We start from the raw sequence: 13,824 nt of genomic DNA, 5'->3' as shown, positions 1-13,824 counted from the left end.
GTTCACCTGTGTCTCGTCTTAAACTACTTGGCTGGATTTTGGACACTACTCTCCAAGGCACTGCTTTACAAATACTTGCCTATCAGTTGTCTCTTACCACCAGTCCTTTAAACTGCATTGTCAGCTTTTGGTCACTGGCGCTCTCTTTGGCACTAAAACTCCCCTGACAACACCCAAAGCCACAGAGCTCTATTTTCACAACTTCAGCAGCGGCTGTTGGTCCATCCGACCTCGGGGCCCGCTGGCCTTATTCATCTATGATTAACTGCTGCAAGTGTTCCCATGCGTATCACTAGCTTCAGAGCTACTACTAAATCTGCCACCACCAAGGACCACGGTTATTCACTCATGGGCAACTAAAGAAAGGGAAAAAATACACCGCAAAAAGATACCGCGCCTTGCCACATAATTCTTATTGAGGGGAGCCGTCTCTTATTATTTATGCACCCGCTATGTGTACGCCGGTCATTTGCGGAGGTGGGACGCCATCCATCTTTTTATGGCGTAATGACCCGGTGTCGAATAGGCGCAGTGGATTGCCTGGAGAGCAGCTGGCGTGCATTCTAATATAGCCGCACAATCATCTCTCACAGACATACCTTGTTGTGTCTACGCGGAAAGCCATTTAACATTTGATCTATTTGCATGGACAAACAAGGATGAAAGACGTCAGAAAACATCGCATTTAGGCGCACAATGGAGGCGCAATAAAAATAAATGGGGTTGCTCGCGTGTTAGCGTCTGTTGTCTGATTGGTACGCACGATCGAAGGGAAAGCATTCTCTGAGGCAGGACAAATCATGGACAGATTCATGGATAATTTTTAGCAGCAGACAATTGCCTGCACTGTATTATTGGTAAATTGGGGGTAGAGGGGAGGGCTACTGTTCTTTGGTTAACGGGGGTTAGAAAAAAACTCATTATGAAAAGGAAAGGAAAAAAATCACATGCCACTAGCGAGAGTGATTAAAGTGCTGAACAATATAAGCAGAACGATTATATACTATGAGGTTTTCATTTCACAAAGTGCCACCAAATTTAAGCGACAAAACCTCTCCTGAATATACAGTATATTTCTTATATTCAGTGTTAAGCTAAATCGACTTTTTAGAGCTTTTAACCATACTACAAAGTCTCTAAGAAAACATACCTGGAGTTGTGCTTATGTGGAGCTCATTTGAAAATCAGGAAGTGAAACTACAGGATGTATTTTTTTAGCTGTTTTATATCAACATGACATTTTCCATACAAGATAGTGTTGTGATAAAGATGTGTTTGGCATTATTATCAAACTTGCCAACAGCATAATAACCCACTCTTTTAGTCTATTGAACGGGGGCAGGCCCATGATGGAGTGAAACTCAAGGGGCAGGTCCACAATGGAGAATTTGGGACAGGCCACTGCAAAGGAACTATCTCTCTACTGATGGCACCATCCTGTTCACGTTGGTGTCTTTTTTATACTTTATTGTAGATGCTCATTTAAAATAAGATGAGGTTAGACTTTATGAAGTGACTACCAACATAAAAAAAAACAGCATTATTTGGGTGGGATTTGGTTCACATGGGACTGTAATGCTTTGGAATGTGTTTGTCAAGTCTTCTTCTGTAGCTTCTTCAAACTCAGAACCACTGTAGGTCACAAGACAATTTAAGTTTATATGGAATGACAATATTAGACCCGCTGCCCCCTTTGTACATGTTTCATAACTGGCAGATATGGTGAACTTCTAGTTTAGTTTAGTTTTTTCACAACTTCACACATACAATCAGGAAATTCAACTTATAAACCATCAAGCAATGCTACATTGTGAAAATAGACACCCAAAAAGCTACAAGCTTATCAACAGGGGTCCATAACCCACCACCCTGGGCAAAGATACTTAGTATATAATCAAGCAAAGAACTAACTGGCTTGCTTTATCTTCCAAAAGGTGAAGGCGGACAATATCACTACAAAACAGGTGGCATGACGATATATAATATTCATTTATATATACGTTTATATACTTTTTGGGGGGCTTTTTGACAGTCCAACTTATTATTTTTTAAATCAGTACTTAAAAAGAAATTTTGAATAGATTTGTTAACTAGTCTTGTCCTAATTACCATCCAAACAATTAAACAATTGCGTTACCTTTTATCAGTGTAATGTAAAAATGTTTCCATGCACAGAGAGAAACCAGCAGAACCCTGGGAGTCCTAGGCCGAAGCTAACCAGTCTCATGGAACAAAACTGTGACTTTTGATGCTTGTTTGTACTGACAAAATATTCAAAGTGTCAGTGTAGGTAATTAAATAAATAAAGTTGCTTCTGGGAGGGCATCTGGCACGGTTCTGTGACTAATCACTCCTACAAGTCATGGAAGTCCCGGACAGAATAACACACAAAGAAGGGATACCCTCTAAATCACAATGCTTTATATTGCGTTACAAAACATATTATCCCCTTCTCCGGGTTATTAGTTTACATTTTTACAATCGCTGTAATTCATTTGGGTAATGTCTGCCGTCCTTGCTGTGGGAGAAATTACCCTATTTTCTCTGTGAAGCGACTGAGGCTGCCAACTTGTGAGCGGGCGATCTGATTGGTGGTTTGCCAGCAGCGGCAGCAGCAGAGGCAAATGAGTGGCGGAGTGAGTCAGGATGTAAATCTGAGCTGCAGATCAATGTGTTCTCTAATCGCCTTTTATTTCCTGTCTGCACACGAGCCCCGAGCCCATTGGCCACCGCGCGCTCTTCTTGTTCGTCTTCTTGTTATGCCGGAGTGAGCAGTGACAAAGTAATTGAGTCACACCACCTGTAATTGGTGCTGGGAGAGATAGACGTTATCATGTTGTAAGCAATGATGCTGCTTGCGGGGGATGTCCTGGTCTGATCCTGTGTTCACTCCTGTTTAGTCCTCACCGAGGGGGTGCAACACTTTTTATTGTTTTATAGATTTACGTTTCCCCAGAAGGAATTGGACATCTTATTGCAAGTCTGATTTATTGTGCTTTTAACTCCAAAAGTCACAGTTTTGTCCCATGAGACCGGTTTAGTACAGCCTTTGTAGCTTAATGTGTGATTGTTGGATAAAGACCATTTTAAATCTCGGTTTAGCTTTGAATAAGTCTGGTTTAGGGGTGGTTTAGAAAGGTTTTTGTTGTGGATCAGAGCTGGCTTAGTCCTTCTTCTGATTGGTCCTGCATTGTTGCTCGTGGCAAACATTTCTTTGTCTTATTACAGAAGAGTTTTTTTGATAGACCACAGGACAACCAAAAGATTTTTGTTTGTTATCCATTTTTGTGAACGTGAAGATGATTTAATCCGCCGGTACTAAATCTAAATCTGTACTAGCACATCACATAATGAACACTTTTACTCATTACACTTTATCACTGGAACTGCAGGGGCAGGTTCTGATGGATTTTGTTGTCGGATAGAGTTTGGCTTTTGGCACAGCTTTGGTCTTGTTCGAAATTATTCTCATTCATTTTTATCTTCCCAGCCGTGGTAGAGCACTAAAAGCTATGAAATTAAGCTGTTTTTAATTTGCCTCTCATTCTAACACAGTTTTAGGACCATAATTTGGGCAGTGGATAAAGACTTTTTCAAGTCACTGTCCATAACTGGTACATGGTGTGCTGTGGCAGGGCTCGAGCAATTTGATTTGCTTCTCAAGAAAGAAAACCGAGTACATTTATGCAACATCATTTTAGTTAAAGTACTTTGTCCATGTTTATCATGAGTGTCAGACAATACAAAATATCCTAATTTTAATCACGAGGGACAAGAGGAGTGGATTTGAATGACTTGGACATGGGACTAGAGAAGACTGGATGCTTCTCATCAACAATACAGTAAATCGTACTTGTGAACACTTCTCATTGCTGCATAAACCAAACTGTAGCATCACCATCACCAAATCTTCAGCAGGAGGAAGAAAATACATCAATCTGAATGTACCGACATTTGAAAGTACATGAAGTTCAAAGCATAAGACTTGGACCATGGACAGAGGGAATGATAGCAGTCTCATTAGAACCCTTACCCTTTAAACCTTGTGTTGCGCTCTGTCCATTGTAATGAATTTCATTTTCACACATATGAACTCACTTTCCCTCCACCTATGTCTCAGTTCGCATTACATTTGTAGTCCTGTATTGATTCCCATGCCCCGCTCTCCCCTCAGGCCTGTCGGTGCTGCAGAAGGTCTTGGACACGGCTGCGGAGAGGAAATGGCTGGTGACATCAGTGAACGTGGAGACCATGACTGAGGCGTCCTTCCTCAAAGTGTTTCAGGACCTGGACAAGAGGAAGGAGGGACAGATCATCATCGACTGTGAGACCGACCGGCTCACGGGGATCCTCAAGAAGGTAATGAGCTCCCGACAGGTTGGATTGTGCAATAATCGCTGCATTGATGTTGGTGAAAGTTGTTAGGTCCTTGTTTGATCCAGGTTTTGTGGTAGTTTTCCTCTGAGCTGGGAGATTTAGCCTATTGTGCTGAGCATACTTGTCCTTGTTCGGATTCAATATAGACCCACTTTAGGATTGATTTAGAACTAGTTCGGTACTTCTTACGTTTTTGTTCTGGTTCTGGCTCAGACCTCATTAAGCCCTGGTTTCGATTGACCGGCTCAGGGGGATACTTATGAAGGTAAAGAGCTCCAAACTGTTTGGACACCCACAGGGCCTTATGCAATCCCGCTGCAATCATGAGTGCTGTTTCGTCAGATGCGCCGCAGCCGGATAACTGAATGAAAACGTAATGCTTGTTGAGGATTTGATTTGAATTGGATTAATGCAAGATGGGATTTCGTTTCTAAAATCTTTTATTATTCATGCCAGAATTTAAACAATTCTCTTTGCTTTGGCTCTCGCCACTGGCTAGATAGTACACTCAAATACAGACAACCCTTCCCTCATTCATCTATTGAAGCGGTTTTACCGAGGACAAGCATGTCTTGAATATATGGACTTGAATACACTTAGAGGGCCCGATCTTGTGCATCAAAACGGAGACGATAGCGTGACATTTTGCGCTCAGTCGGGGCGCACTTTGTGATCTTGCCACTCCAGACTTGGCGCATTTAAGTGGGTTGAGACACACACATTTTCCTCCAACCAGATCGACTCCGCGTCCAGGAGAGTGGTTGTGTGGGAGTGGGGGGTGAACATGTGCTTTTGTTTTGCTTCGCGTTCACGCCAAGCGCGGCCGATCCGCGCCACAGCGGACGCTGTAGCTCTTTTTCTCTCGAGACGTGAACATCGTTTAGCTCACGATGGGGTAAATAAAGTTTTTAGTTTGACCTGTGAGAGCCTAAGGCTTAAGAAAGAACGCAAGCCAGCGCAATGTAAACGAGGAAGTGAATGTCAGCCGTGTTTCCATCAGTGCAGTCACCTCCTCTTGTGACGCCCCCTCACAGGTGGCGAAGGCGAATGGCACAGATAGCTCCGCCACTCGGAAAATAATTCGCCAAGAGCCTGCGCCGCCCCGTGCGCCGCCACAAGATCTGGCCCAGAGACTGTGATGTGGAAAAGGAGCCAGCTGAGGTGGCTAGGGCATCTGTTCCGGATGCCTCCTGGTCGCCTCCCGCAGACCAGGAGGCATCCGGAACAGATGCCCTTTTCCAGGCATGTCCTAGTGGGACAAGGCCTCATAGAAGACCCAGGACACAGTGGTGGGACTATGTCTCCGAGCTGGCCTGGTGTCGCCGCGGGGTCCCCCCAGAACAGCTGGAGGAAGTGTGTGTGGACCGGGAAGTTTGGTCTGCTGAGACTGCTGCCGCCGCGACCCGGCCCCGGATAAAGCGGAAGAAAATGGATGGATGGAGGCTTTAGCGCTAACCAATATGCCAGTGTGTGTATGTGTGTCTCTAAATACCATGTCCTGTCTATTGGAGTTTTCCTTCAGAGCTGCCATACGTACAATCAAACCAATATACACTGCCTGACCAAAAAATAATGTCGCCACAGAAAACCGGCCACACACTCAAACCTTTAGCTTTAATTACATCATTACTGTGTCTTTACTTTCTGCAATGTCCAAAGATCTTGTGTTACTTTAATTGTTCACCAAGATCCTGTATTGATGATGGGGGAGTGTGACCACTGCGCAAAGCCTTCTCAAGCACACCCAAAGATTCTCAATGGGGTGAAGATCTGGACTCTGTGGTGGCCAATCCATCTGGAAATGATGTCTCGTGCTACCTGACCTGCTCTTTCACAATGTGAGCCTGATGAATCCAGGCATTGTCATCTTGGAACACGCCCGTGCCATCAGGGAAGAAGAAATCTGGATGTACAGGTTGTCAGCTGATCGCATTCTTTGAGTTTTGCCAAACCAACTGCAGCAACCCCAGACCCTAAAACTTCAATGTAGATGCAGACTTGTTTGTATATGTTCTATGTACATTTTATTAAATTGGCCCAATCAGAGCCTCTTCTGCGGACATTAGGCTTGAGGTGCGGTAAATAGAAAACAAATCATTCACTGGCAGTTAGTTGCCATGGCTCCCCTGCCCCCTTCATGTGATTTTGATAAGTATACAAAGACAATATTTTTGACACACATTTCAGCCTTAATGGGATATTTCAGGATTTTTGACATAGGGTCTAATTTTCTGGTTATCCAGAGTGTTGCTGATTTCTTTTATTATTATTATTGTTATTTTATTCATGCAGACCTTATAATTGAAGAGTTTAGTGGTGCTAGGCTAGTGCTTGGCTAGTGCATGTCTATGGTAACTAGTAGCCTGCATTAAAACCCTCTTCAAAATCATGGGGTGCCGGCCGCAGGTAAACAAACTACTGTAGATCCGGTAACCGAGCAGATCACTCCGCCGCTGCGTAGATTAAGTTCTTTAAATGCAAAATGGTTATATTTCAAAAATGTATTACAAAAAGTAAGTATGGGTGCTCTTGGGAAAGGAATCCAACTTGAAAAAAACAGCAAATACAGACATTTATATCGGCAGTCTGGTGTTATAAGAGATTTGCCTCAGGTGCACTGTGCGTGGGTCAGACTGTTTTTAATGCAGGCTACTAGTTACCATAGACATGCGCTAGCCTAGCACTAGCGTAGCAACACTAAACTCTTCAAATATAAGGACTGCATGAACAAAAAACAACAACAAAAATCTCCAGAAATAAACAACACTCTGGATAACTAGGAAATGAGGCTCTATGTCAAAAATTCTGAAATATCACTTTAAAGGTCCAGTCATCAAAAAAATGCCTTGTTTTTTAGTCATTCACACTTGCTCGAGTTATCTGCCTGTCCCTCCTTAATCCAAATGACAAAAGAAAACTAAAAAAAATGTAAACATCTTAACTATATATAAATAAAAAAGTGGGGCTCTATTTATTCGTTAAGTAACTTTAAAGCTCTAGCACATATTTATTGTCACAAGGCAAAGAAGACAAGCCCAATAAGCAGTAAACAGACAGTGGGGGCTGGTGGCTGGTTGTTCAGTCTGGAGCATCAAGGACAAGGAAGATTAATAACGCAATAATATTGGCATTTGGGGCCTGCAATTATTCTGTGACAGCATCAAAAAATTACCCAGTGTTGCAATGTCGGAGAAACCACAAGGATTCCAGCTTTGAAATTTTTGTCATTGTCAATGAGTTCAATTTATGCCTAGTGCACAAACACCTGAGGATTACTTTTGTAAATGTAATATGTGTGATTTATGATTCATTTGTTTTGTCATACTTGACTTTATGTGGACTTTGTGAGAGCCAAATGACATTAAGAAGTCATGGCTTAATTTTGAGTTAGCGCTTGTTTAGTACATTTTTAATCCTCGTTGTGTATATGCTTGTTGTTCTCCTATAAATAAAATTACACATAAAAGGCACATAAAAAAAACAATACAAAAAAAACATAAAGCATCATTATATAATTAAATTAAAAGCAAATAGTGCTGACAAAATTATTTCTGTTGTCATATGCACAGCTAAATAAAACAGCCTTGAACATTGTCAGAGTTGAGGCCTGTCTCCAGATTTTAGCTTCATAAAACTGAAACCATGACTCTGGGAATCAGCAGGAGATGACTCCCAGAGGTTTTCAGAGCCCGAGATAGTTCAAATGGCACAAACATATAAGAGATTTACTTTCGTGCTCGGCCATGGAGAGGCTTGAACACAAGCAGCCCCGGAGTCTGAGCAGTGGACTTAAAAGAACAAGACGAACCTTGGTTTATAAGATTAAGTTAAGACATGGTTTTACATGAAAAAGCCTTTCATTATTAGTGGGAATTGTCTTGGTTTGGCTTAGACCAGCCTTTGTCCAAAAGTAGTCCTATTTTTTATTAACATTTTTTTCAATTAGTTAAAGGACTTTTGGCCTGTATGCTTTGTTGGATCGGGCAGTTCAGGGTGAAAGAGGGTGAAGAGCAGGGAGTGACGTCCAGCATGTTGTCAGAGTAAGAGTCGGGACTTGAACTCACAACACTGAGATTGAAGCAGCATTCTATGCACATGGCAGCTAGCCTGGCTAACGACAGACTGCTATGTGCACTCGAATCATTTCAAATTGCACAACAGTCTGGGGACCATGGCTTTAGCTCGAAAGTTTACAGCGGGTACGTCATACATCATCGGATACAATTGATTCGATTGACTATAGCTACGTGCAGACACATATGATCGACATGTAGCACCCAATAAATGGATATGGACAATCGTAAACCACACCTCTCTTACAAGAAAATGAGTTGGTGGTCCCCAGACTAAATATCACTTGTGATTTTACATTATTCACTAAACTAACAGCTGTGGCAGAAGTAGTTATTTTATGGATTTATTTACTGTACATGCTGTCTTCATTTTGCTTAGTCCAGGTTAAAACTGATTTCAGCCCAGTTTTTTTAAATCCTCTTCTGTGTGGAGTTTGCATGTTCTCCACGTGTCTGCGTAGGTTTCCCCCAGGTACTGGGGTTTCCCCTACTACTAAAAACCTGTACAATATGAATGAGAGTGTGTTTAAGAGTGCGCCTGGGGGACAACAGATGCAAATTAGCCCAAGGCTACAGTCGAACATGTTGACATGCATGAGACCCATGTGTGTTCATTAACATGCAGTGTCCCAACCATAATGAACAAAAATAAATAAATAAAAGTACTTTGCATTGTGTATGACACTTTGGTCGACAGGGTTGTTTATCTGTCCAGCACAAATCAATTCTTCACATGAATTTGTTAGATGTTTTTGATGGCAAAAAATTGTAGTATGTGCAAACAATATCCATGGACAGTTTGATAAATTCCATATTTGGTTCATTTTCTAGACATGGTTTAGGTCCAATTCATGACAAAAATAACTGTATTTGGACTATTCCTTTGTAGATGTCACTTGTTTGATTTACGATTCTCTTGTCTTATTATAATCGTGTTTATAAAAAGAAACTGCATGTCGCACTATCAGCGTCCACTTGTGAGTGTTGTGCCTCAAACATTATTGATGGCTTGTTGTCTACAGTTAAGGTTATTGCATCAGCTCTCGCCTTATTTTTTACTCCACCCGCGGCTGAGAAGTTCTCCGGTCGGGACAGCCCCCCCATCCATCACCCCCACAGTCTGTCTGCTACAGCCCTCTGCCCACACTCCTGCGCTGGGCCAAACAAACACCTCTGCTGGCCTTTCAGCTCGCCCTCCTCCGCTCAAATCATTCATCTTTACAGTACACAGATGTGTGCAGATAATGTCACTTTCCTGAGGCTGACTGGCTCATGTACGCCGCCTGCATAGAAGTAGGATGTGTAATAGTGCCCCTGGTAACATAGGTTTTAAAATAGTTACCTGTGCACTGTTGCTTCGTGACTTATTAACAAAAACATAAGCCTAGTTTCATTCTTACTCCGTCCCTCAGAAATATATTCTGTTCCGATTTGACATACCTAGTCTTGATTGTTCCTTTTTAAAACAGTGTGTTAAAGATCAGTTCTGAACATTGCAGTCCCTGTTTTTAGACTTGCAGCTGTCCTGGTTTGAACCGCTAATCTGTCAGTTGTAGTATAGGCTAGACACAGTATTTATGAGGAGGTCGGGCTGGCCGATATGGCCAAAAAATAGAACCTCTTTTTACTCAGTTTGGACAATTGCGATTTTAATCGATTTTATTTGAAATAAACTTTAAAAAGTCTCCTGATCTTTGAGTCCTGCTCATTAAGATTTCATAATGTAGCTACAATTAGGCCCATTAAGATAACATAACCCTTTATTTAAAAATGGTTGTTTCTGTTTTAGATATTCCTTGTCTGCTCTCAAAAGTAAAACCTCTTAATAAGCCATGGAGTTTTCAAAAGTGTTTTAGTTTTATCGTCTTCATGCCTCTGCTGTGATTGACAGCCATCTCCATGGAGACTCAAGGGAAAGGGGCGGAGTTAAATGGTTCGCTCAGAGCAGAGTGAGAGAAAGGCACGGGAGCAGACCGGAGGAAAGTGGGAAACTCTGTTTTAGGGGAAGAAAACTCCACCGCGTCCTCTTAAAACACAACCTGCGGCCTTTGTGAAGCAGCAGAGATCGTCAGAAAGTCGCTGCTTCTCCGCTGGTGTCATTTAGCTACGTAGCGTCTAAAACGCTGCTAAATTGGCCTCATGTTGGATGGACGGTGGACTCAATTTTACGATTTAGCCATTTCCCAAATCGTCTGTTTTTATTAGCATGAATTAATTCGATTTATCGCCCAGCCCTATGATGAGGTGTTTGTTTATGTTTGGTTTGTGCTTTGTCTACTCTAATTTACACCTTGATTCTTCAAAATATGCTTAATTACATCATAGTTTTTTGTGGTTTAATTTCGGCGAGGACCTTATGCTGCATGCTTAATGAATCAGGTTTGCATCACATTTACGCAAGAGCCAGTTTAGACCTGGCTAAGCCCTGATTTAGCATTGGTTAACTTCTTGTTTAGCGATCCTTTGTGTCTATTTCAACCTTACTTGTTATATTTTTCTGAAAGTCTTTCTCTCGGCCCAGCTTCCATTTGCTCTTTATGCAGTGATTGATTATACACCTCTGATATACTTACATTAAACTGTGTTTACTGTGCGCGCTCTCATTCATCTTTTACACTACAGATCCTCACTGGATAATGTCACAGGCCGCGGCAGTGTCCCGGGGGTGCTGGCTCATACACGTCGCATGCGGATGGAGTTGATGTAGCTGATGTCGTAGTGCCCCACGGAGAGCATTTAGCGACACAGAAGGAGACGGCGGGAAGAGGAGGGGGGGGAAAAATGACCTGCTTCTCCTGGGGCTGAACTCTGAGTGACTTCTCAAATCTACATGCATAATTAAAAAGCCGCTCTTTCTCCGTTTCCATTTGGCAGAGCCTCTGTTTTCCCTCCAGTGCGTGGTTCAAATGCACAATCCATCGCACATTTTATTGCTTTCCTTATTGTCTTGATTTGTCAACTTTAGCTCTGGATTAGCCTTGGTTTTCTGCTAGTTTGGTTGAGAACTGGATGGCAAAAAAAAGAGAAGTCCTAAGTTTGGTTTGAATTGAATTGTCCAAAGATGTCCCACACATTGCGTTTTACTGCATCTCTATCCTAATAATTAGTGCACATTGTGTTCTTTTGTTCCAGCTCTTGTATGCTGCGTGTTTGTGTGTTTGTCCTCCTCTTTCCCTCTAGTTTTCCTTGCCCAGGGCAGGTCTGGGGGGCTGCGCGTTACACAGGGGTCACCATTAATAACAAATGCCACCTTCTGTCATGACCTGCGGCGTCATTAGACAGACCCACGCACAAACAAGTAGTTTCATTTGCCCCCAGTTTACACAAAGGGCAGTCACGGTCCACTGAGGCCGTGCAATGACAATACGTTATTAAACCTACTAGTTAGATGAGACGTGGGTGGAGCATCGCGCACGTATACTAGTGAATTACAGTAGTGCAGTTATTTATAGATGAGTCAGCATTAACTCATATTACTACAAATATACTTTCCGCCTCTGGCACTGGAGGGAACTTGCGTGTACGCTGTGGTGACAGGCTTTTGATGTAATAGTACACAAAGTGCTATTTTGGGGAAGGCAGGCAGTTGCCACGAGCTATAGGTGATTTTGTTCCATCTAAATGTCAGGTCTTATAAGAAGCAGTGTGCTGTAAGTCAAAGCTGTGCCTGTTTTTTTTTATGCCCATGGATTGCAGCACGGATTTTTGGTACAGACTCGAGCAGGCCATAGACCGACTACATGACATTTCAACAAGGGTTTGAACTACTTTCCCAATGGCTACGATAAACAAAGACGTGCCACTATTGTTTTGCGTCCCATACAGTATAGCCCTCTTATGGACATTATTCACAAGATTTGTACTTGCATGTTACTGTATAATGTCAGAGCTTTCAAGTTTAGTGAGTCCATACATCCATTTCCAAGATAACAAAATGCTCTGTTCTGTAAAAAGAAAAGTCATTTCATCACAAGAAACTACTCCAGTAAATACAAACTGGTTGGCAAATTATTCAAATTGTCCAAATATTATTTTCCATGTGAAGAATGGGCAGCAGTCTGGATTTCTTATGCAGGAGAAGTTTATTTACCATCGGTGCTGGACCAGGAGACATGAACTCGAGACATTGCACTAGTCCTACCATTCAAATCTGCCTATGCTTCCACAGAAGGGGGATAGATACCCTCTGTTGAGCGTCATACTGATATGCAAGCAAAACAGTCAGTGGCTGAGGGCAGGCGCCAGAGCACCACAGTCAAGGCTACGACAGAGATATAGTATGACCGTACAGCATGACCCAGTATGATATATAGTGATTTTATCCTCTAACAATTATTGCTATCTTGTATAATTATTCCCTTTTTTGTATGATGCTCTCTTATTTGTGTGTCCTCCCTCCCTCCAGTTTGGGGACCCCTGGGTGGAAATCACTGGTCAAGTTTCAGCTTCAAGTTCAAGCCTTTATAGGACAAAATGTTCTATAGGTTCAACTCTCAAGAATACCTCATCAAAAGCAATGGACTGAGGGTTTGTGGCGTCCCCAGTGCTATTGAAGCACGTTCATGCTAGCAATTATTGGAGCCAGCTCTAGAGAGAGAAAAGAGAAATAAAAATGGCTAAAGGAAAAATAAATGATGTTTCGCATGTGTAGACAAACACTTGGAGGTAGAATGACAAGCCTGCGTTCAGTAATGAGTTAAAGAGAGGCATTTCATTGTCGAGTCCAATAGAGCTGGGGACTTCCGGTCCATGCTCTCACTTTCTTATGGTTTAATGAGGCTATAATTAGTCATTAGTCCTTCATAATTGATGGTGTATGCTCTCAGGTCAGACTGCACGTCATACAAAATCTCAATCCAATGTAAAAATATCCACATTTCCAAAAGCAAGCAAAGCTCTGATCGATGCTGCTTGTGTTTGCTGCTCTTTGAATAAGGCTCTCCACCCGCGGGCTTATAGTGGCGCACTCAAACTGGCCCTCAGTGTTAAAGGCCGACCTATTATCCCATAGTTTGAGAAGGACGACAGAGATAGATGAAGGGTACACTTTCCCAACAGATAAAACCTATCAGTGTGTGGATCTTTTTCATTTCATATTCAACGCGCTTTAATTTCTCGCCGCCGCGCGTTGTGTCTGTCCTGAACAAGGTCAAGTGCTGCTCACTGTACAAAGAGCACAATTGGGATGTGACATTGCCAGAGCAGACTTGTAAACAACAGTAGAACACACAAAGACACACACACACACACACACACACACACACACACACACACACACACCCACACACACACACGCACACACACACACACTATTAAAAAAATGGGGCAACCTTCTGCTGCTGATGAGAGATGCTGATTTCTGTCTCCTTTCTGT

The 13,824-nt window shown here is 42.4% G+C and overlaps 1 protein-coding gene across 3 annotated transcripts in view; it reads left to right on the top strand.

Moving 5' to 3' along the window:
* gria1a (glutamate receptor, ionotropic, AMPA 1a) overlaps positions 1-13,824 on the top strand; it is a 104,591-nt gene that overhangs the window by 28,470 nt on the left and 62,297 nt on the right. For all 3 annotated transcript variants that reach the window (XM_079556191.1, XM_079556193.1, XM_079556192.1), the window contains exon 4: positions 4,175-4,359. In XM_079556191.1, the coding sequence (XP_079412317.1) occupies positions 4,175-4,359 (185 nt within the window). The remainder of the gene's footprint in view (positions 1-4,174; positions 4,360-13,824) is intronic.

The sequence above is a fragment of the Gobius niger genome (assembly GCF_951799975.1).
Source record: "Gobius niger genome assembly, chromosome: 5".
In the NCBI taxonomy this organism is placed as follows: Eukaryota; Metazoa; Chordata; class Actinopteri; order Gobiiformes; family Gobiidae; genus Gobius; species Gobius niger.
This window is presented reverse-complemented; position numbering and strand designations above follow the sequence as displayed.